The 21,951-nt window shown below is 46.4% G+C and overlaps 1 protein-coding gene across 1 annotated transcript in view; it reads right to left on the bottom strand.

The window, feature by feature from the left end:
- The window catches only part of ATP10D (ATPase phospholipid transporting 10D (putative)), a 214,967-nt gene that overhangs the window by 22,344 nt on the left and 170,672 nt on the right, over window positions 1–21,951 (bottom strand). Inside the window, exons 16-18 of the mRNA XM_073583462.1 lie at window positions 20,988–21,288; window positions 18,842–18,918; window positions 12,089–12,214 (exon numbers count right to left, since the gene is read on the bottom strand). Coding sequence (XP_073439563.1) covers window positions 12,089–12,214; window positions 18,842–18,918; window positions 20,988–21,288 — 504 coding nt within the window. The remainder of the gene's footprint in view (window positions 1–12,088; window positions 12,215–18,841; window positions 18,919–20,987; window positions 21,289–21,951) is intronic.

Genomic DNA, 21,951 nt, shown 5'->3' with positions numbered 1-21,951 from the left:
CCAGAGTGGCCCCGCCCACCAAATCGGACCCTGAGGGGCCCCACCCACAAAATCGGACCCTAAGGGGCCCCACCCACAAAATCGGACCCTGAGGGGCCCCACCCACAAAATCGGACCCTGAGGGGCCCCACCCACAAAATCGGACCCTGAGGGGATCCGGCCACAACATCAGACCCTGAGGGGCCCCGGCCACAACATCAGACCCTGAGGGGCCCCGGCCACAACATCAGACCCTGAGGGGCCCCGGCCACAACATCAGACCCTGAGGGGCCCCACTCACAAAATCGGACCCTGAGGGGCCCCAACCACAAAATCGGACCGAGGGGCCCCACTCACAAAATCGGACCCTGAGGGGCCCCAACCACAAAATCGGACCCTGAGGGGCCCCGGCCACAAAATCGGACCCTCACGGGGCCCGGCCACAAAATCGGACCCTGAGGGGCCCCGGCCACAAAATCGGACCCTGAGGGGCCCCGCCTACAAAATTGAATCCTGAGGGGCCCCACCCACAATATCGGACCCTGAGGGGCCCCACCCACAAAATCAGATCCTGAGGGCCCCGGTCACAATATTGGATCCTGAGGGGCCCCACCCACAAAATCAGACCCTGAGGGCCCCGGTCACAAAATTGGATCCTGAGGGGCCCCAACCACAAAATCGATCCCTGAGGGGCCTCAACCACAAAATCGGACCCTGAAGGGCCCCACCCACAAAATTGGACCCTGAGGGGCCCCACCCACAAAACTGGACCCTGAGGGGCCCCGGCCAAAAAATTGGACCCTGAGGGGCCCCACCCACAAAATTGGACCCTGAGGGGCCCCGGCCACAAAATCGGACCCTGAGGGACCCCGGCCACAAAATCGGATCCTGAGGGGCCCCAACCACAAAATCGGATCCTGAGGGGCCCCAACCACAAAATCGGACACTGAGAGGCTCCGGACACAAAATCAGACCCTGAGGGGCCCCGGACACAAAATCGGACCCTGAGGGGCCCAACCCACAAAATCGGACCCTGAGGGGCCCAACCCACAAAATCGGACCCTGAGGGGCCCCGCCCACCAAATCGGACCCTGAGGGGCCCCGCCCACCAATTCAGACCCGGAGGGGCCCCGCCCACTAAATCGGATTCTGAAAGGCCACAACCACAAAATCGGACCCTGAGGGGCCCCACCCACAAAATCGGACCCCGAGGGGCCCCGCTGACCAAATTGAACTCTGAGGGGCCCCACTCACCAAATTGGACCGAGTGGCCCCGCCCACCAAATCGGACCCTGAGTGGCCCCGTCCACCAAATCGGACCCTAAGGGGCCCCACCCACAAAATCGGACCCTGAGGTGCCCCGGTCACAAAATCGGACCCAGAGGGGCCCCACCCACAAAATCGGGCCCTGAGGGGTCCCACCCACAAAATCGGACCCTGAGGCCAAAGTGGCCCCTGAGAGGCACCCACAGTTAAAACGGATCCTGAGTTGAAAGTCTTGCAGGGGCAGCAGGCAAGTCTCTCTTAAAGGGGCAGCCCGGGCACCATTTCAAACCACTATCTGTACTTCCTTCAGGAAATACACATCTAGTTTAATATATGCAAACTGGTCCATGATCCCTGGTATGCGATAAATAGGTCCGGTAGAGTAAGAGAAACATGACCATATCATGATGCTTGCACCACCATGCTTCACTGTCTTCAGAGTGTACTGTGGCTTGAATAGAGTTTGGGGGTCAGACGAATTGTCTGCGGCCCTTGGGATCAAAAAACTTTTTGATTTTTAGTTGCTTGCCGTAAAATCCGTTTCTCTGAGCCTTCATTGGGGGACACAGGAACCATGGGTGTATGCTGCTGCCACTAGGAGGCTGACACTATGCAAAAAAAAAAGTTAGCTCCTCCTCCTCAGTGTACACCCCACCGACAGGAAGTAGGATGTTCAGTTTGTGAGAAAGCAGTAGGAGAAGCAATCTGTAAACGAGATAAAAACCACAGAAACACATACATACTGTAACAATATTATACTGGAAACCGAGCTGTTCAACTTGGGAGGGTGCTGTGTCCCCCAATGAAGGCTCAGAGAAACAGATTTTACGGTAAGCAACTAAAAATCCTGTTTTCTCTATCGCTTCATTGGGGGACACAAGAACCAAAGCAGTCCTCAAGGGGAGGGAACAGCAAATAACTCCATCAGGACGAGGAAGTCACCCTAGTCACCGGCAAGGACACCTGCGAGGTCTTTTTTACCCAGATCGGCACTCGCCGAAGCTAGGCATGGGCTTTGAAAATCTTATGGACCTGTGGAGGACATATTATCGCACTGCTTGGGTGCCAGACGAAGGCCCAAAGAGTACTGCCAGGAGGACACAAACTGCCCGGGGCAGAGTGCGTCGTACTCAAAAGAACACAGTCCTTCCTGAGCCGGCAAACCTACTAATGCCGACTAGATTCCGCGAACAGAACTCTAACCTGAAGACTAGAGGACCTCTACACTTAAAGCCTGAGCTTGAGAAGTACCGTTGCTGTGGCCAAGTAGCCTGATGAAAGGGCGTCACGAAGGAAAAGTACGAGGGATGAAATAAAGGGAATTCAGAATGATGGAGAGTGGATCCACAGGAAGTGCACCACAGCTGCTACAGGCTCTGTAAGACCCCAGGAGTGGATGAGAGTCTGAAAGGGAAAGATACCAACTGAAAAGGAAAACGTACCCGTTCGTTGCAAAGGCAGACATCGCCAAAGCCCTGAAGAAACCAGGACCTGGATAAGAGCTTCATGGAACAAGGAAAAAAAATCCTGCGATTCACAGAAGGTAAATGTTGAACGAAGAAAATTTCCTCCTCAAAAAAACAAGGATGGACTCAATCCTAGATCCCCAAACGTCATGCTGAGGAAAAAGCACTGAAGAACGACGAGGCTTAGCCTGAGGAAGGGGAGCGCTTGTCCTTCCGGTGAGCTCCTTAACAATTTGGAATATTGGAGCCACACGGAAGGAACGGAAAGTTGATGAGGGACCAGTTTGGGGATAATTTCGCTTGTGAAACCGAAAGCCAAATGGACCCTTAGATGGGAATGATTAGGCGAAAAACTGTCTCCATGCAAGAGACAGTTTGGCCAGTGAGGACGGCCAAATCTTCCAACCGGCCCCCAGGAAGAATGCTCTGAGCAAGCTAGGCCACGCATCTATAGAACTTTGCAACATGAGTGGGGGCTAAGGCAGGACACGCTATAGCGGCGGTGCTTTCAAGGTTGACCCTGCTAACTACTGTGTGAATTCGACGTTGGTATCCCTGAGGGATGCACGTCTGGGCAAGGAAGGACCGTAGTGGTGGAGAACTTGGAACCGGAGGGTTCGTAGTCGCATAAGTAGTCTAATTTGTGAAGCACTCAGGAGAAAAAAGGATATACCAAGGCGCCTCCTTGTTTGGAAACGGCTGAAGTCCGTTCTATGAGAAAATGACAAGACCTGAGAGCAGGCCCTGAGAACCTTGCTAAAGAACCGAACACTGAAAATGTACTGAATGGAACCTGGATCTCATCGCTGCAATGTAGGCACAGGTTGGCTATGAAGAGACAACTGATTGCTCGATTAAGCAGGTAGACTGAAGACTACTGGATGAATTTTCAGACTGATATCAAGAGGAAGATAAACCCAGCATACAGGGATGAGGTGAATATGGGAAAAAATAATTCAGCTGGATTTATAAAAGTGAATAGTCGAGCAAGGAAAGTCAATGGCAAAACATGGAGTATGTCAACTGCAAAGAAAGTTGGCTCTAGGTAGATCAAATAGTCCCCAGAAAGACAACTAGGCTGATGAAAGGAAGGTCAATCCTTATGACGATGTAAACGACCGAATCCATCCTGGACCCTCTGGAGCAGGGAGGGGATTGCAGTGTGTAGATCCGCGTGCCTACGTCCAAGACAACACGCGCCCGAAGATCACAGTGAAAAATACCATTCTAGCTTAAAAAAAAACGTGTTATCACCAGACTCATCCTTAGATCCAAAACTGGAGCATCTTTCTACCCTGGTCGATACTTGCGCAGAGTGAGATCCCACTCCTGTCTGAGGTGGGAAACTTGTCCCAGTCACGGTCAGAAGTCACATCTGTGAGCTGCTGGAGGCCTTATCCGGTGTCTGTAAGAAAGAATAGGTAAGTTCGGACAAATAAGGAGCTTAGGTATTGTGGTAGCTCGAAGGCCCTTAGGCCATACTAGAACTTATAAACCACTATTAGCCAAACATTAATGATAGGCGTAACACACCGGGCAGTAAAGACAGCCTGCGGACGGTACTGTACACTGATCAGAAGGTGGTACAAAAAACTCTTGTGGAGCAACTCAGACTTAGGGTCCAGATCATGCCGCAGTAACTTCGACCATCCGTACCTGACACAAGAGTGTCTGACCTACCTGAAGGTGGAGTATCCAGTTATGTTGCTACTGAGATCCGCTCTGTGGTACAGAGATCCACTCCGTTTGGACATGGTAGCTTTTTACATTTAACTGTTAACAAGCCACAGATGTTATTGGCTATGAAACATGCAGCTGAAAGATGTCTTAGGCTAGTTTCACATTAGCGTTTACGGCTGCAGCGTCGGGCTGCGCACGGCCGCCGCTAAGCCCCGCCCCTGCCACGCCTCCGCCGGTAGCTCTGCCTATGGGCGTATGACGCTGCATGCGTCCTGCGTCCCATATCTTTAGCACTGGGGACGCAGGCCGAGCGCAGGTATGCGTTTGGCGGCGCATGCGTCCTTTTGATGCTGCGCCGATCGCACCAAATTGCTACAGGTTGCGTTTGGCGCTGATTGGCGCACCGTCAAAAGGACACATGCGCCGCCAAACGCATACCTGCGCTCGGCCTGCGTCCCCAGTGCTAAAGATAGGGGACGCATGCAGCGTCATGCGCCTGTAGGCGGAGCTACCGGCAAAGGCGCGGCAGGGGCGGGGCTTAGCGGCGGCCGTGCGCAGCCCGACGCTGCGGCCGTAAATGCTAATGTGAAACTAGCCTTAGACTCACATGAAAGAGGCTTGAAATCGCAGCTGCAGCCCGCCAGAGGTAATAAATGCCGGCACCTCACCTCAAGTGGTGATTAGACGGGAGCTAGGCAAAGGCTGCAAAGGACCCTGAGAAACGTGAGAGAGGGTGCTCCTGACTGATCTGACAATGGGACAGTAGAGCCGGGCCGGTGTAGTCGATGGACTTCAGGTACATTTGAGTTACCGGAAAGATGGCGTGTATTGACTAAACCTGTCTGGTAGAGGACTATCCAAGTGCTCGATCAAGGGATAGAAAACTGGTGCAATAGGACACGAGGAACCTGAATACGAGGGCGTCTGACTCACCTGAGTACGGTACTGAACACCAGTACCATTGAAGTAGTCAACCCCCGAAACGTCTCCACAGTAATACTGCCATTTCAACCACTGTACCTGGTAGGTGGTGCGTCTGAAGCCTGGATAGCGGATATAGTATAGCTGCAATCGGCTCTAAGTATCCTGTGAACAGCGTGGAGAGAACCCGGAGAAGGATATAGGAGACAGCAGTTTCTGTGTTGCGCTGTGGTGTAGGCCTGGAAACCTGACGACATTAGGCAGAATAACGGCTTCTGTGTTGTGGTCTAGGTCTGCATACCTGATGGCATTAGGCAGAATAACGGCTTCTGTGTTGCGGTCTGGGTCTGGATACCTGACGACCTTAGGCAGAATAACGGCTTCACATGTAGTAAGCCGTACCCTGAAGTCTGTATTAAAGTAGATTCTGACCTGTCAATTCTCTTGACGGTAGAACAGTAGGTCTGGGATCAGAAAGAGACTAAACTCTACTCTCTGTTGTGCGCCAGGGTTGCAACTCCTGGACCTGCGAGTTGTGGACAGCTTCCTTATCCACTGAGTCACAGCAGACAATTGCCAGGTAACAAGGACTTCTGTCCAGCTGGAAATCCGGCCCAAAACACTACAGACGTGAAGAGATAGAAGCAGCTCATTATTCTGCTTAGGGCAGTGTGAAGCCAGCATCCGGAGGGGGCTACAGAAAAAAGAAGGGCGAGTGCCTGTGAGCTATGGAAGCAGTTGCTATGCCAGGGCTCTAGCATCAATATGTGAGGCAATGATCGAGTCTTGCTCTACTGAAAATTAAGGCACATGTCTGCAATTGCGGTGGAAGTTTCTACCAGACAAACGCCATGCGGCAATTACAGTAGACAGCAGCGTGGCTCTACATGGCTCTGTGTGCTATGACACCAGACATACTGATGCACAAGAGACTGCGCAGCAGATTATTACGGCAGTGAATTACCCGCCTCTAGAGTACTATTACGTTAGTGACTGTATGGCTCTAGATGACTGTAAAGTCGGTGACTGCCCGACTCCAGAGTACCATTACGTCACAGACCGTACAGCTCCAGGAAACCCATTACGTTAGTGACTGTACGGCTCCAGAAAACGGTTACGTCTGGGACTGTACGGCTGCAGGGTGCTATTCCGCTAATGACTGTCCCTATACCACTATCGATTGTACGGTACGACTATAGTGCATATCACATGAGACACACTAGCAAAGATGGATTCTCTGGTCTTTCACTGTACCTGCGGAAAGTGTGGCCCTGCTTAGATTTACTATGAGAGGCTTATACTCCGCAACGTACCTGATTAAGCTGAGTGGAGATAGGCAGGAAAAAGCTGGTCCTGCCAGGTGAAGGCACTAACCGGGTCCCATGCTGGGAGAATGCGACCGTTGGGGGGGTGCCAAGGAAGACGCTTCTCGCCGCAATAGAATGAGCGCGCTGTGAAAAACACCGCTCTGCAAAGCCCGCAAGGGGACGGAGCTAAAAGTCAGCTCTGGGTGCAGGAATATGGCGGTGATGGCTACTATCTCTGCGCCACATGTGAGGCCGGGTAGAGAGGGCGGAGCTTGCGCCGGGGAAGTGAGGGGAGACGGGCGCCCGAATACACAGAAGACGGGGGGCGGAGATGCCGAGAATTAGGCCGCAATGAAGCCGGGGCCTAGATTAGTCCCTGTAAACCGCCGTTGGAGCGGGGGCGGGGTGGAGGCCCGGACGGCAGGAGAGAAGCCAGGGGAAAGGGAGGTCCAGGCCTGAATATAAACCGGGGCCTAAATTACCAGTGACCGTCTACACCTGACAAGGGGTCTCCTCTTCTTTACCTATCTTCTTAAGGTGAAGTCGTCTGACGGTTGCCGGACGTCACGTCTCATCCAACTAACACTCTCTGGTGGGCGAGTAGGTGGCAGACAGTGGGCCAGGACCGGGTCTGGAACACCTAAGCACGCTTCTGTGCTAGGGGATGGGGTCCTGCCGTCCAAACATATGAGGATACGGGGTGGCAGTACACGCCGTACTCAGTCTCTGTGTGGGAGTACAGTAGTGATCATTCACACTGTATCCCTCCGGAAAACCTGAAAAGAAATGACGCACATTGAGGTAGATAAGGGTCTAGTGAAAGACCCGTGTCCACCTCCTACTGACACTAAGCTAAACTGGACATCCTACTTCCTGTCAGTGGGGTGTACACTGCGGAGGAGGAGCTAACTTTTTTTCTGCATAGTGTCAGCCTCCTAGTGGCAGCAGCATACACCCATGGTTCCTGTGTCCCCCAATGAAGCGATAGAAGTAAAATTGCTCTATCAGTCCACAAAATATTTCTCCATTTCTCTTCAGGCCAGTTGATGCGTTCTTTGGCAAATTGTATCTGCTTCAGTACATGTTTTGTTTTTTTAACAGTGGGACTTTGCAAGGACTTCTTGCTAAGCGATTAGGTTTACAGAGGCGTCTTCTGTCACAGTCCTCACAGATAATTTGAGACTGTCTTTGATCATCCTGGAGCTGATCATCGGCTGAGCCTTGGCCATTCTGGCTATTCTTCCATCCATTCGAATGGTAGTCCTCCGTTTTCTTCCACGTGTCTCTAGTTTGGCTTTCCATTTTAAAGCATTGGAGATTGCTTTACCTTAACAGCCTATAATTGTCTGCACTTTTTTAAGTTTTACCCTCTCCGATCAACTTTTTAACCAAAGTACGCTGTTCTTCTGAACAATGTCTGTAACGACCCATATTTCTCAGGCTTTCAAGGGGAAATTAATGTACAACATGTCCTGGCTTCAACCTTAACCCCCGGAGCTTTTTCGGATTTGCGTTTTCGTTCCCCTCCTTCCCAGAGCCATAACTTTTTTATTTTTCCGTCAATATGGCCATGTAAGGGCTTATTTTTTGCGGGACGAGTTGTAGTTTTGAAAGACACAATTGGTTTTACCATGTCGGGTACTAGAAAACGGTAAAAAAATTTCAAGTGCATCGCCCGTTATTGCATTTTAATGCAATGTTATGGCGACCAAAAAAAACGTAATTCTGACGTTTTGACTTTCTCACGATCAGGTTAATCCTTTATTGATAGATCACGCGATTCTGAACACAGCGATACCGATCATGTTTAGGTTTGATTTTATTTTTATTGTTTTATTTTAAAAGGGGGGTGATATGAACTTTTATATATTTTTTTTTTTTTTTTTTACTTTTGGCATGCTTCAATAGTCTCCATGGGAGACTACAAGCTGCCATAGCTCGATCGATTCTGCTACACAGAGAAGATGGTCAGATCGCCTCTATGTAGTAGAATTGCTGACTTGCTATGAGCACCGACCACTGGGTGGCGCTCACAGCAATCCGGCACTGACAACCATAGAGGTCTCCAAGAGACCTCCGGTTGTCATGCCGACACACTGGTGACCCACGATCACGTGACTCAGGTCAACGGTATGCGTATTTCCGGCGTGATTGCCGGAAGAGCCATTTAAATGCCGCTGTCAGTGTTTGACAGCGGCATTTAACTAAGTTAATAGCCGCAGGTGGATCGCGATTCCACTCGAGGCTATTGCGGGCACATATCAGCTGTTCAAAACAGCTGACATGTCCTGGAAAAGATGTGGGCTCACCGCTGGAGCTCACATCAAAGGGAGGGAGTCCGACATCGGCGTACTATTAGGCTGTGTGCACACGCTGCGGATTTTGCTGCGGTTCCGCAGCGGTTTTGGCCGCTGCGGACCCGCAGCAGTTTTTGCTGAGGTGTACAGTACCATGATTCCCTATGGGAATCAAAAACCGCAATGCAGACAGTGCGGAATTTTCCGAGTGGATTATCTGCGGTTTTCAATCCGCAGAAAGAATTGACATGTCAATTTTTTCTGCGGATTCTGCTGCGGTTTGCCATCTCCTCCATTTGAGGAGATGAAAAACCGCAGGGCAAAACTGCAGAGCAATCTGCAGGTAAAACCGCAGGTATTTTGACCTGCGGTTTCACCTGCGGATTTTACAAAATCTGCGCGGATGAATCCGCACATAATCCGCAGCGTGTGCACACAGCCTCACACCAGATGTCGGAAAGGGGTTAAATAAGGGCCAGGTGATTCACACCTGTTTCTTCACAGAATTATTGACCTCACTAATTGAACTCCATACTGCTATTATTTTGAACAATTAAATATTCTAATACACAGACTCAAAAACCTGCAGATCATGAATGCGGAGTCTGTTGTTTTTTTAGAATCTACTGCACCAAATGGTAAATTGTTTTACATATGGTAATAGAATTTTTACCAAAAACAATGATTAATCTGGTTAGTTATATTGGACTGCTACTATTTTGAACACTCCTGTATAATGTGTTAGGCTGAGTTCACACGTGGCGTTTTTTGCAGTTTTAACCGTGCGATTTTGCAGCGAAAACGCGAAAAATAAGCATCCCATGCATTCCTATGCGGTAAAAGACGCAGCATGCTCATTAATTTCGCGGAATCGCAGCGATCCCGCACCCATAGGAATGCATTGTTCTGCTTACTTTCCGCATGTGGCTGTGCACGCCATGCGAAAAGTAAGCAGAACATTTGCGGATGGTACCACGGTCCGGAGGAGAGGAGACTGTCCTCCGGGCTTTGTGTACCATATCCCTGTAAAAAATAGAATTTAAAATAAAAAATATTGTTATTCTCACCTTCCGACGTCCCGTGCAGCCTTCCCACCTCTCTCCACGTTCCCGGTCCCAGTAAGCCTTTGCGAGCGATGACGTCCGTTCTCGCGGGATCGCAAAGTCTCACGGTCATTCGCGCGACGTCATCGCGAATGACCGCGAGACGTCGCGATCCCGGGTGAACAGACGTCATCGCGGTAATTGTCGCAAAGGATTACTGGGACCGGGAGCGTGGAGAGAGGCGGGAAGGCTGCGCGGGACGTCGGAAGGTGAGAATAACAATATTTTTTTTATTATTTTTTACATTCTATCTTTTACTATTGATGCCACATAGGCGACCTCAATAGTAAAAAGTTGGTCACACTCGTCAAACACTATGTTTGACGAGTGTAACCAACCAGTCAATCAGTTCTCCAAGCGATGCTCCAGATTGCTTGGAAAACGCTAGCAATTCTGCAAGCTAATTACGCTTGCAAAATGCTAGTTTTTCCGCGGGAAAATCGCGGGAATTTAAAATGCGATTTTCCCGCGGAATGAAATTCCGGAATCTCGCTGTAATTTCCGCAAGAGTTCCGCTACGTGTGAACCCAGCCTTGAATGCAAATACTGTGATTTCTTTGTAACCTGTATATTGTAACATTGTGTGTGACTTCCTGACAGGCAGCACACACAGGGTTAATCTTCCGTCTCAGGTGCTTGTTTACATGACTCCACTTTACTTGTTATGCAGAAGTCTCTGGAAAGAGATGGAACAAGCTCCCCTGGCAGCAGTGCCAGTTTTAAACAAAGTGGGGCCCTGGGCAAAAGTTTAAAGTAGGGCCCCAAATGCTCACATATTGCACCATCATACAAACATTTCTGTTGCATTTACATGATGGGTACAGATTGTCCTCAGAGTATAATGCAGCACCACACACAGTATAATGCAGCCTCCATACACAGTATAATGCAACACCCCACACAGTATAGTGAAGCCCCCCCACACACCGTACAATGCATCCCCTATATAGTATAATGCAGCCCTCCCAACACATACAGTACAGTGCATCCCCCCCTCACACAATACTTGCCTCTCCTCCTCGTTCCCCCGCTGCTCTGGCTTCTGCAGAGCATTTCATCAGCTCCACTGCTGGTAAATGCTGACTCAGAGGCAGAGTGATGGGAGAGGGAGCGTCATCTGACGCGCTCTCCTCCATTACTGCTTTCAGTTGAATGCGCGATGTGGGGGGCGGCGCCGGGCCTCTCTTACTAATGTGCCCCATAGCGGCCACGTGGTGTGTCACTGCCATGCCACTGACTTGAGGGCCCCTGGAGGAGTGGGGGGTCCTAGACAGCTGCCTGGTCTGCCTGCCTCTAAAGCCGGCCCTGCCTGGCAGTCATCCAATGACTGCATCTGAAAAGAGACACAGGAGAGAGAAGTCAAAAGAGGAAGGCAGACTGCAACAGGGAGTTTGTTCTCCCCCACTGGCTGATGGATCTAGAAGGGACCGATAAAAAAGGAGGAAAGCTGACTGCCTTCAGACTGGAAGGATTCTTATTTTATCTCCTGGAGGAAAAAAATAGCTCAGAGAAGAAGCATAGTTCAGCACTAGTAAGGAATATTAAGTGAGGATTACTAGAGGGGACAGCTAGAGAACTGAATGAATTGATAAGATAAATATCCCAGAGATCTGCCAATCTACGTGTATGGGTCAATCTTCAACTAAATGTAAATTTGATCACCAATTACTTATTATTTGTATATAGTCATTTAGCCCATTTTCTTTAGTAAAGAGACTGTTCTTTCTGTAAGGCCCTGTCGGCTTGGACTTAAACTTCCCTTAATAATAAAGACTTTCATTTCAAAACTGCATTTTGTGATTACTTGTGTTATCATTGTCTAATATTCACATTTGTTGGGTGATCTGAAACATTTAATTGTGACAAACATGCAAAAGAACAGGAAATCAGGAAGGGGAAAACACTTTCACACCACTGTATAATCTGTCGCTTGCAGGGAAGATGGTGCATGGGGAGGCTGCATCTCGTTTATGACGGTTCTTGCTACCACAGAATTTTTGTAACATTTTGACAACTGGTTCCACCACTTAAAAGGTATTTACAATAAATGTTTCATATAATTTACTTACCACATTTTTGTAGAAAAAGTAGAGTATCATATTTGCCAATCGAGTATAACACCAATGCCCATGAACAAGTAGCAGCTTCCTCAGATGTTTAAAGTGTGAGACTGCAAAATCACTTGACATCACGGCCTGCAGGTCAGAAATAAGGGGAGAAACATCAGGAGCTGGGCTCAGCCTAGGGCGGCTAGTGTACGTTGGGGAGAAACTATAATTATTGTGCTTATATCCCCCTCCATTTGCCGTGCTGTACCTGCAACCGAAAAATAAGGCAAGAAAAAGTTTTGCACTGCAATTTGTGTCAATGTGTGCTTATGGCTTGGCAACAAATGGCTCTTAATCAACGACTACCAAATGAGCTAGTTCAAACAGTTTTCCACTCTCTCAAGAAAAAAATCAGTAGTAACTATGTGACTGCACACTGTCAAATTTTGACAGTGTGAAATGTGTACACTGTCACGATTCCCCAGTTTTTGCAGTACGAATAGATGATATGACTGCTTTTAAAACAATAGAACTTTGAGGCTGTTCACACGTGGCGTTTTTTTCGCGTTTCCGCGGCGGTTTTAACCGCGCGATTTTGCCGCGAAAAATAAGCATCCTATGCAATCCTATGGGATTCCGCAATGCTGTGCTAATGCTGCGGTTCTTACCGCGGCGGAATCGCTTCGCGGTAAAAAAACGCAGCATGCTCATTAATTTTGCGGAATCGCGGCGATCCCGCACCCATAGGAATGCATTGTTCCGCTTACTTTCCGCATGTGGCTGTGCCCACCATGCGAAAAGTAAGCAGAACAATAGCGGATGGTACCCACGGTCCAGAGGAGAGGAGACTGTCCTCCGGGCTTTGGGTACCATATCCCTGTGAAAAATAGAATTTAAAATAAAAAATATTGTTATTCTCACCTTCTGACATCCCGCGCAGCCTTCCCGCCTCTCTCCACGCTCCCATTCCCAGTAATCCTTTGCGAAAATGCCCACGATGACGTCTGTTCACCCGGGATCGCGACGTCTCGCGGTCATTCGCGATGACGTCGCGCGAATGACTGTGAGACTTTGTGATCCCGCGAGAACGGACGTCATCGCTCGCAAAGGCTTCATGGGACCGGGAACGTGGAGAGGCGAATTACCGCGAGATGTCATCGCGAATTACCGCGAGACGTCGCGATCCCGCGAGAACGTACGTCATAGCGGGCATTTTCGCAAAGGATTACTGGGAACGAGGGCGTGGAGAGAGGCGGGAAGGCTGCGCGGGACTTCGGAAGGTAAGAATAACACCATTTTTTATTTTTTACATTTTATCTTTTACTACTGATGCTGCATAGGCGGCCTCAGTAGTAAAAAGTTGGTCACACTTGTCAAACATCGCTTGGAAAACGCTAGCATTTTGCAAGCTAATTACGCTTGCAAAATGCTAGTTTTTCCACTGGAAAATCGCGGGAATTTAAAATGCGTTTTTCCCGTGGAATGCAATTCTGGAACTCTCGCGGTAATTTCCGCGAGAGTTCCGCTACGTGTGAACCCAGCCTGAAAGTAGCGCAGGAAAATCTAGTTGCCTCAGTCTGCAGTCAGATAGGCTTAAGGCTGTGTGCCCACGTAAGCGTTTTTTCACATTTTTTAAGCGTTTTTACCAGCAAAAACACTTAAAAATCGCTCAAAAGAAGCATCCCATTCATTTTAATGCATTTTGCACTTTGTGCTTATTGATGCGTTTTTTTCCACGAAAAAAACGCTTTGCGGTAAAAAATGCAGCATGCTCATTAATTTTGCAGAAAAGTCCGCATTTTTAGCTATTTTCTGTGTGTCTGGGGACGTGCGTTTTTTGCGCAAAGCAACAAACCTTTAATGCCTCATTATTTGACACCATCTATTTATCCAATGTTTTCAGAAGTTTTACATCTTGCACTATTGAAATAAACACCAGATGGTCATGGAAACCTTACATGATCTGTTCAGTCACCAGATGTGACCCTTAAGCTGAAACCTAAAAATGTCACTATACATGGCACATGCTGTCTTCTCAGGTGTCAGACTTTGTACAGAGAGAATACTAATGTTTGATCCATTTTGAGAAGCAAGAGTCCAGGTGTCAGAATGAAGGAACTGCAGCAGGGAGCATTGCAAGGACAACCAGTATGCCATCAATACATGACAAATCTGCTGTGGGCGGGGGTAGAGGTGACGTTAGACGCCAGTCTCTGGGCTCCCAGCCATGGCGCAGAAGACGTGAGCGCCACGATTGACCACTATTCATTGGTGAGTGACACCATAAGTAGCTCACATCCTAGCCCTAACATTACCCCTGGAAAGAAGCCCAAAGCGAAACGCGTATCAGGTGTGCTTCTTAGCTGGACATCCACGCTGGTAGGACTCCTTATTTGACATTACAGTTATTGCTCTGTTATCTTGCTGCTAATATAATTTTTCTTTGTTCACACTGCTATTCTGAGACGTGCACTGATCCCACGGATTTTCCTGGTGACATTTGTACTATACACTATACTGCTATCCAACCAACCTCCTGGGGCAATCCTGTGGCCTCTGTGCACACCACAGGTCATCATTTTTATTCACTGTAAGATGTATTATTTATCTGGAACAGTGTACACACAGGTCCTGGTTCCAGATGCTTATGGAATGTGATATGAGTTGATGCCACTGATTTTCCTGGTGATATCTGTATTATAACTATGTGGTTCACTATACTGTCAACAGCTTTTCAAGACCCCAACATTTGGTGTACCAAATGGGCCTTCCTAATTGTTATCTAAGAAGTCTCATTTTGGAGTTTGCCTCTGTCTTAACATCTCCTTTTAGCCCTCTTTTTATATTAATTGTATTGTGAGTAGTGTTGAGCATTCCGATACCGCAAGTATCGGGTATCGGCCGATACTTGCTGTATCGGAATTCCGATACCGACTTCCGATATTTTTTCAATATCGGAAGTCGGCATCGGAATCGGAAGTTCAAAGTTGATTGACAGCCTGACGTCATCATGATGCGCAGTGTGTGCGCATCATGATGCGCCGTCATTTCGGGCCTTCCGGGGGTCTCTGCCGGCCTGCCGGGGGGCTGTGCCGGCCTGCCGGGGGGCTGTGTGGACTGCCCGGGGTCTGTACCGGCCTGCCGGGGGGCTGTGCCGGCCTGCCGGTGGTCTGTGCACCCTGTGGGGGTCTGTACCGGCCTGCCGGGGGGCTGCGCCGGCATGCCGGTGGTCTGTGCACCCTGTGGGGGTCTGTACCGGCCTGCCGGGGGGCTGTGCTGATGTCCGGGGGTCTGTGCAAGCATCGTCCGATGGGACTACAAGTCCCATCTGGCGATGCCTGCTACCATGACAGTGATTGACACATTAGCCAATGATGGGACAGTAGTAGTCCCATCATCCGGCTAATGTGTTAAAAAAAAAAAAAAAAAAAATATACTACATACATACTACATACATACTACATGCATGCTACATACATACTACATGCTACATACATACTACATAACACATATATACTACATACATACTACATACATACTACATGCATGCTACATACATACTGCATGCTACATACATACTACATGCTACATACATACTACATGCTACATACATACTACATGCTACATACATACTACATGCTACATACATACTACATGCTACATACATACTACATATATACTACATACATACTACATACATACTACATACATGCTACATACTACATGCATGCTACATACATACTACATGCTACATACATACTACATGCTACATACATACTACATACATACTACATACATACTACATGCTACATACATACTACATGCTACATACATACTACATGCTACATACATACCACATACATGCTACATGCATGCTACATACATACTACATATATACTACATACATACTACATACATACTGCATGCTACATACATACTACATACATACTACATACATACTACATACATACTACATACATACTACATGCATGCTACATATATACATACTGCATGCTACATACATACTACATGCATGCTACATACATAACATATATACTACATGCATGCTACATACATACTACATATATACTACATGCATGCTACATACATACCACATATATACTACATACATACTACATGCTACATACATACTACATATATACTACATGCATGCTACATACATACTGCATGCTACATACATACTACATACATACTACATGCTACATACATACCACATATATACTACATACATACTACATACAATACATTCATACAATACATACATAGACATACAGTACATATAACATAGAGTAACATACTTACCAATACTTGTCACATTGTTCCCCGAAGCCATTGTCTTTTACGGAATAAATATTAACATAACAAACCACAAAAATACTCACCCACGATCCGAAGCAGTCCACGAGTGTGTCCCACGACGATCTTGGGTAGAGAACTGCAGCATCAGCTGTTGCTGCCGTTCTCTACGGGCTGCAGGAATCCAATGACGGAAGGTAGGTATCCTTCCGCACTGTATTCCTCCGCCACTTAAAAAAAAAAAAAGTCCCTAGTCTCACTTTATGCCATTGCTGCGTGGGAATTTCCCACACAGCAATGGCATAAAGTGAGACTAGCGACTTTTTTTTTTTTTAAGTGGCGAAGGAATACAGTGCGGAAGGATACCTACCTTCCGTCATTGGATTCCTGCAGCCCGTAGAGAACGGCAGCAACAGCTGATGCTGCAGTTCTCTACCCAAGATCGTCGTGGGACACACTCGTGGACTGCTTCGGATCGTGGGTGAGTATTTTTGTGGTTTGTTATGTTAATATTTATTCCGTAAAAGACAATGGCTTCGGGGAACAATGTGACAAGTATTGGTAAGTATGTTACTCTATGTTATATGTACTGTATGTCTATGTATGTATTGTATGAATGTATTGTATGTAGTATGTATGTAGTATATATGTGGTATGTATGTAGCATGTAGTATGTATGTAGTATGTATGTAGCATGCATGTAGCATGCAGTATGTATGTAGCATGCATGTAGTATATATGTAGTATATATGTAGTATATATGTGGTATGTATGTAGCATGTAGTATGTATGTAGCATGCATGTAGTATATATGTAGTATGTATGTAGCATGCATGTAGTATATATGTAGTATGTATGTAGCATGCATGTAGTATATATGTGTTATGTATGTAGCATGCATGTAGTATGTATGTAGCATGCAGTATGTATATATGTAGCATGCATGTAGTATGCATGTAGTATGTATGTAGTATGTATGTAGTATGTATGTAGCATGCAGTATGTATGTAGTATGTATGTAGTATATATGTAGTATGTATGTAGCATGCATGTAGCATGTATGTGGTATGTATGTAGCATGTAGTATGTATGTAGCATGTAGTATGTATGTAGCATGCATGTAGTATATATGTAGTATGTATGTAGCATGCATGTAGTATATATGTAGTATGTATGTAGCATGCATGTAGTATATATGTGTTATGTATGTAGCATGCATGTAGTATGTATGTAGCATGCAGTATGTATATATGTAGCATGCAGTATGTATATATGTAGCATGCATGTAGTATGTATGTAGTATGTATGTAGTATGTATGTAGTATGTATGTAGCATGCATGTAGCATGCATGTAGCATGTATGTGGTATGTATGTAGCATGTAGTATGTATGTAGCATGTATGTAGCATGCATGTAGTATGTATGTAGCATGTAGTATGTATGTAGCATGCATGTAGTATGTATGTAGTATGTATGTAGTATATATGTGTTATGTAGTATGTATGTAGCATGTAGTATGTATGTAGCATGTAGTATGTATGTAGTATGTATGTAGTATTTTTTTTTTTTTTTTAACATTTAACACATTAGCCGGATGATGGGACTACTACTGTCCCATCATTGGCTAATGTGTCAATCACTGTCATGGTAGCAGGCATCGCCAGATGGGACTTGTAGTCCCATCGGACGATGCTTGCACAGACCCCCGGACATCAGCACAGCCCCCCGGCAGGCCGGCACAGCCCCCCGGCAGGCCGGCACAGCCCACCGGAGCCTGCACAGCCCACCGGCAGGCCTGCACAGACCACCGGAGCCTGCACAGACCCCCTGGCAGGCCGGCACAGCCCCCCGAAAGGCCCGTACAGACCCCAGAGAGGCTGTACAAGGGAAAAACAGGATTTTTCTTATTCCGATACCGGAAGTCCCATAGACTTGAATGGGACTTCCGGTATCGGAATCGGCGATACCGATACTTTTTTTTTTTTTTTTTTAAGATCGGCCGATCCATTCCGATCCGATACTTTGAAGTATCGGACGGTATCGCTCAACTCTAATTGTGAGTCATTTAACAAAATCAATTTTTATTGGCTCTGCATAGAATGGAGGAACTGCATCTAGGAGCTTTGCAAGAAGAACACCAAGTATGCTGCCTATACATGTGCCATATGGACTGACATTACATTTAGATGGGTGGGTCACTGTAACACTGCTATAGCACTAGTCACCTTATGCCTGGCCACACTCATTCCTATACTGGTCCGGTGACCTGAGCTTCCTTCACATTTTATCTACCGGTAGTATTATTTGAATAGCTCCTGCAAGCAGAGTTCTGGTACATCATTATCTTAATTTGCTAAGACAGTCATTTCCATACTTTCATGTGATACACAAAACCAATGACATTCACTATTCGGGCTAGTTTATTTGGTGAATTTCTCAGTTATGACTTTCTTGTACCTGCATGCCTTCTTGTCCAGAAATACCCACGCCAACGTCAGCGATCTGAATCATGCTCACATCATTGGCACCATCACCTTGGGGAGAAACAAAGTACATACAGCGGAGTAAGATTATCTCAATGCATGTGAAGACTATGGAAAGAAAACTCCAACACATTAAAGCCGCTGTCTGGGCAATGATTATTGCAAGGGAGGGAGTGGAACATGCCGAGACCTAACCGTTTGTAGGAGAGCGCACTGTTTGTGCTGGCAGGGAGCCGAGAGCAGAGGAGTGGTTGCTCCCGAAGATTGAAGATAGGACCTACCCTTTAAAATGTGCCAAATTTATCACCGTGGTTTAGGCAGTTTGACAAATTTGGTTAAATCTTTAGACTGTCTATTCTAAGATTACACCATTAGTTGGCTTGCTCATCCACTCACTACTGTTGGGGATGTCACCCACTTATCGCTTCCTATCAGACTGCATGCACAAGGTTACTATGAACGCTACTGGCTGGAGCGCCATAGTATGAAGACTGTGCCTTCATTCATACGTGCTCGAGGATAAATACAGCGGAGAACATTATGTTTCTGTGCGGATATTTTCTGGACATTCATTTGTACAGTGAGAACCTAATCCCCACCTGTGCATACATAGGCTTTCATTTGATGAAGCCACAGATTATACAATAAGCTTTATCCGTAATCAATATCCTAGATAATGTAATGATCCGTGTTACTAGGGGTTATGTCTTGTTTTTATTTAGCAGCAATGACACACACTGCCACAAAGATCTGACACAGACACAGGTGTTTTAAATAAGTCTGAATTTCTTTTAAAGGGGATCTGTCAGCAGTTTTTTGCTATGTAATCTGGAAGCAGCATGGGGTAGGGTCAGAGCGCTGGATTCCAGTGATGTATCACTTACTGGACTGCTTGGTGCAGATTTCATAGACTCCACGATTTCTCTGCTGTACGGTAGATGTAGCGGTGCTCAAATGGTCAACCCTGACTGACAGCTTCCTGTATACACTGTACATGGTAACCAATCGGCCAAAAAAACGAAATTCTGGCTTTTCGATTTTTTTTCTTGCTACATAATTTACTGAATTGATTAATTATTTATATGGATAGATCGATTCTGAATGCGGCAATACCAAATATGTGCACATTTGATTTTTTTATTGTTTCATTTTGAATGGGGCGAAAGAGGCGATTTGAACTTTTATATTTTTTTTTAATAAAAAAAATAAAATGTTTTTAATAATATTAAAAAAATATATAAAAGTTCAAATCACCCCTTTTGCCCCATTCAAAATAAAACAAAAAAAATCAAATATGCACATATTTGGTATCACCGCGTTCAGAATCGCCCGATCTATCAATATAAATAAAGAATTAATCGAATCGGTAAATGACGTAGCAAGAAAAAAAAACAAAACGAAAAGCCAGAATTACGTTTTTTTTTTTGGACGTTGCAACATTGCAATGAAATCCAATAACGGGCGATCAAAAGAACGTATTTGCACCAAAATGTTATCAATAAAAATGTAAGATCGGCACGCAAAGATAAGCCCTCACCCGGCCTCAGATCCCGAAAAATGGAGTCGCTACTGGTCTCGGAGAATGGCAGCTTTATTTTTTTTTTGTTTTTCTTTTTCACTTGCTTCAATAGTCTCCATGGGAGACTTGAAGCTGCAGCTGTCCGATCGCCTCTGATACATAGAGCCCTGCGCTATGTATCAGAAATGCTCACTTGCTATGAGCGCCGACCACTAAGTGGCGCTCACAGCTAAGTAGCAATGACAACCACAGGGGTCTTCTCCTGACTCCGGGTTGCCATGCCAATCCGTCGGAAACCCGCGGTCATGTGACACGGGCGCCAATGGGAGCAGGAAGCAACGCTCTTCCTGCGCATCCATGTTAAATGCCATTGCCAGAGTTTGACAGAGGCATTTAACATGTTAACAGCTGCGGGTGAATCGCGATTTCACCTGTGGCTGTTAGGGGAACACGTCAGCTGATCAGGTCAGCTGTCATCTCCTGGAAAAAGTGCGGGCTCACCGCCGGAGACTGCACCAAACAGGGGGAGGTGTCCAATGACGGACTATGTCCGTCATTGGACGTTAAGGGGTTAATCTTCAATCACTGACAAATTACTAACCGATGGCAAGAGTCATGACTTTCATGCTATTCCGGACCAGTTTAACCACTTGGCTTTTCTGCAGAGGAGTTGCTCGGCAGCATATGACTGCTCTGCAATGCTGAGTGAGGTACAGAAACTTCTTCTCCAGTGTTTCATGTAGTGTAAACTCCAGGCTCTTTCCATCGATTATCAAGGCAAAGTCAACATTTTCTTTCTCAAAAGAGGAGTTAAACGAGTTCTCTTCTTTTAAAGAATTATTAGACAATAGTTGTCCTTCCATTTCAGTGATGATGTGGTCCATCAAAGCCTCACATGATGCCTATTGGGAACAAAAAGAGGGAATAAATTCTCACGTTAAAATATTACAAAAAGAGGCAAAATGAAGACAGACTATGGAAACACTAGGGAGAATTACAAAACATACTTGTCATGGGCAAAAAAAAAAAAAAAAAAAAGCTTTAACCAAATTCATAAACACTCAATCTGATAAGAGATTTTAATAATTATTTATTATGATGTATTCAACATTTCCTGCCTGTATTAAAGGGGTTGTGCTACAAACAAAAGTACATTTTAACTAAGCAGATTTTAGAATAAAAATAAACTCCACAATTGGATGTGTTTATATAAAATGTTCCTGTGCTGAGATAATCTTATAAATGTGCCCCTGCTGTGTACTGTGTAATGGCCGTGTCTGACTGTACAGGGACATGGTCTGATCATACCACAGCTCCTGGGGAGGGAAGAAAGAGAGAGGATACAGAGATTACAGCACAGGATCACTGCAGTTTTTTTCTTTGAGGTAAAATTTTTAAAACTCAGGCAGTGAAATGTTTCAACTCGCAGAAAGAATCAGCTGTGACGCCATGCTGTCCTGTCTCCTCTCTTTTGCTCCCCCCCCTGCCTAGGAGCTGTGGTATGATCAGACCTCGTTCCTGTATGGTTAGACACCCCTTTAACTAAGAAGATAAACTGAGCAATT

The sequence above is a fragment of the Dendrobates tinctorius genome, unplaced genomic scaffold, assembly GCF_039654945.1.
Source record: "Dendrobates tinctorius isolate UK_male_01 unplaced genomic scaffold, ASM3965494v1 ptg000079l, whole genome shotgun sequence".
Classification (NCBI taxonomy): domain Eukaryota; kingdom Metazoa; phylum Chordata; class Amphibia; order Anura; family Dendrobatidae; genus Dendrobates; species Dendrobates tinctorius.
The sequence above is the reverse complement of the archived record's forward strand: the minus strand, read 5'-3'. Positions and strand labels throughout refer to the sequence as shown.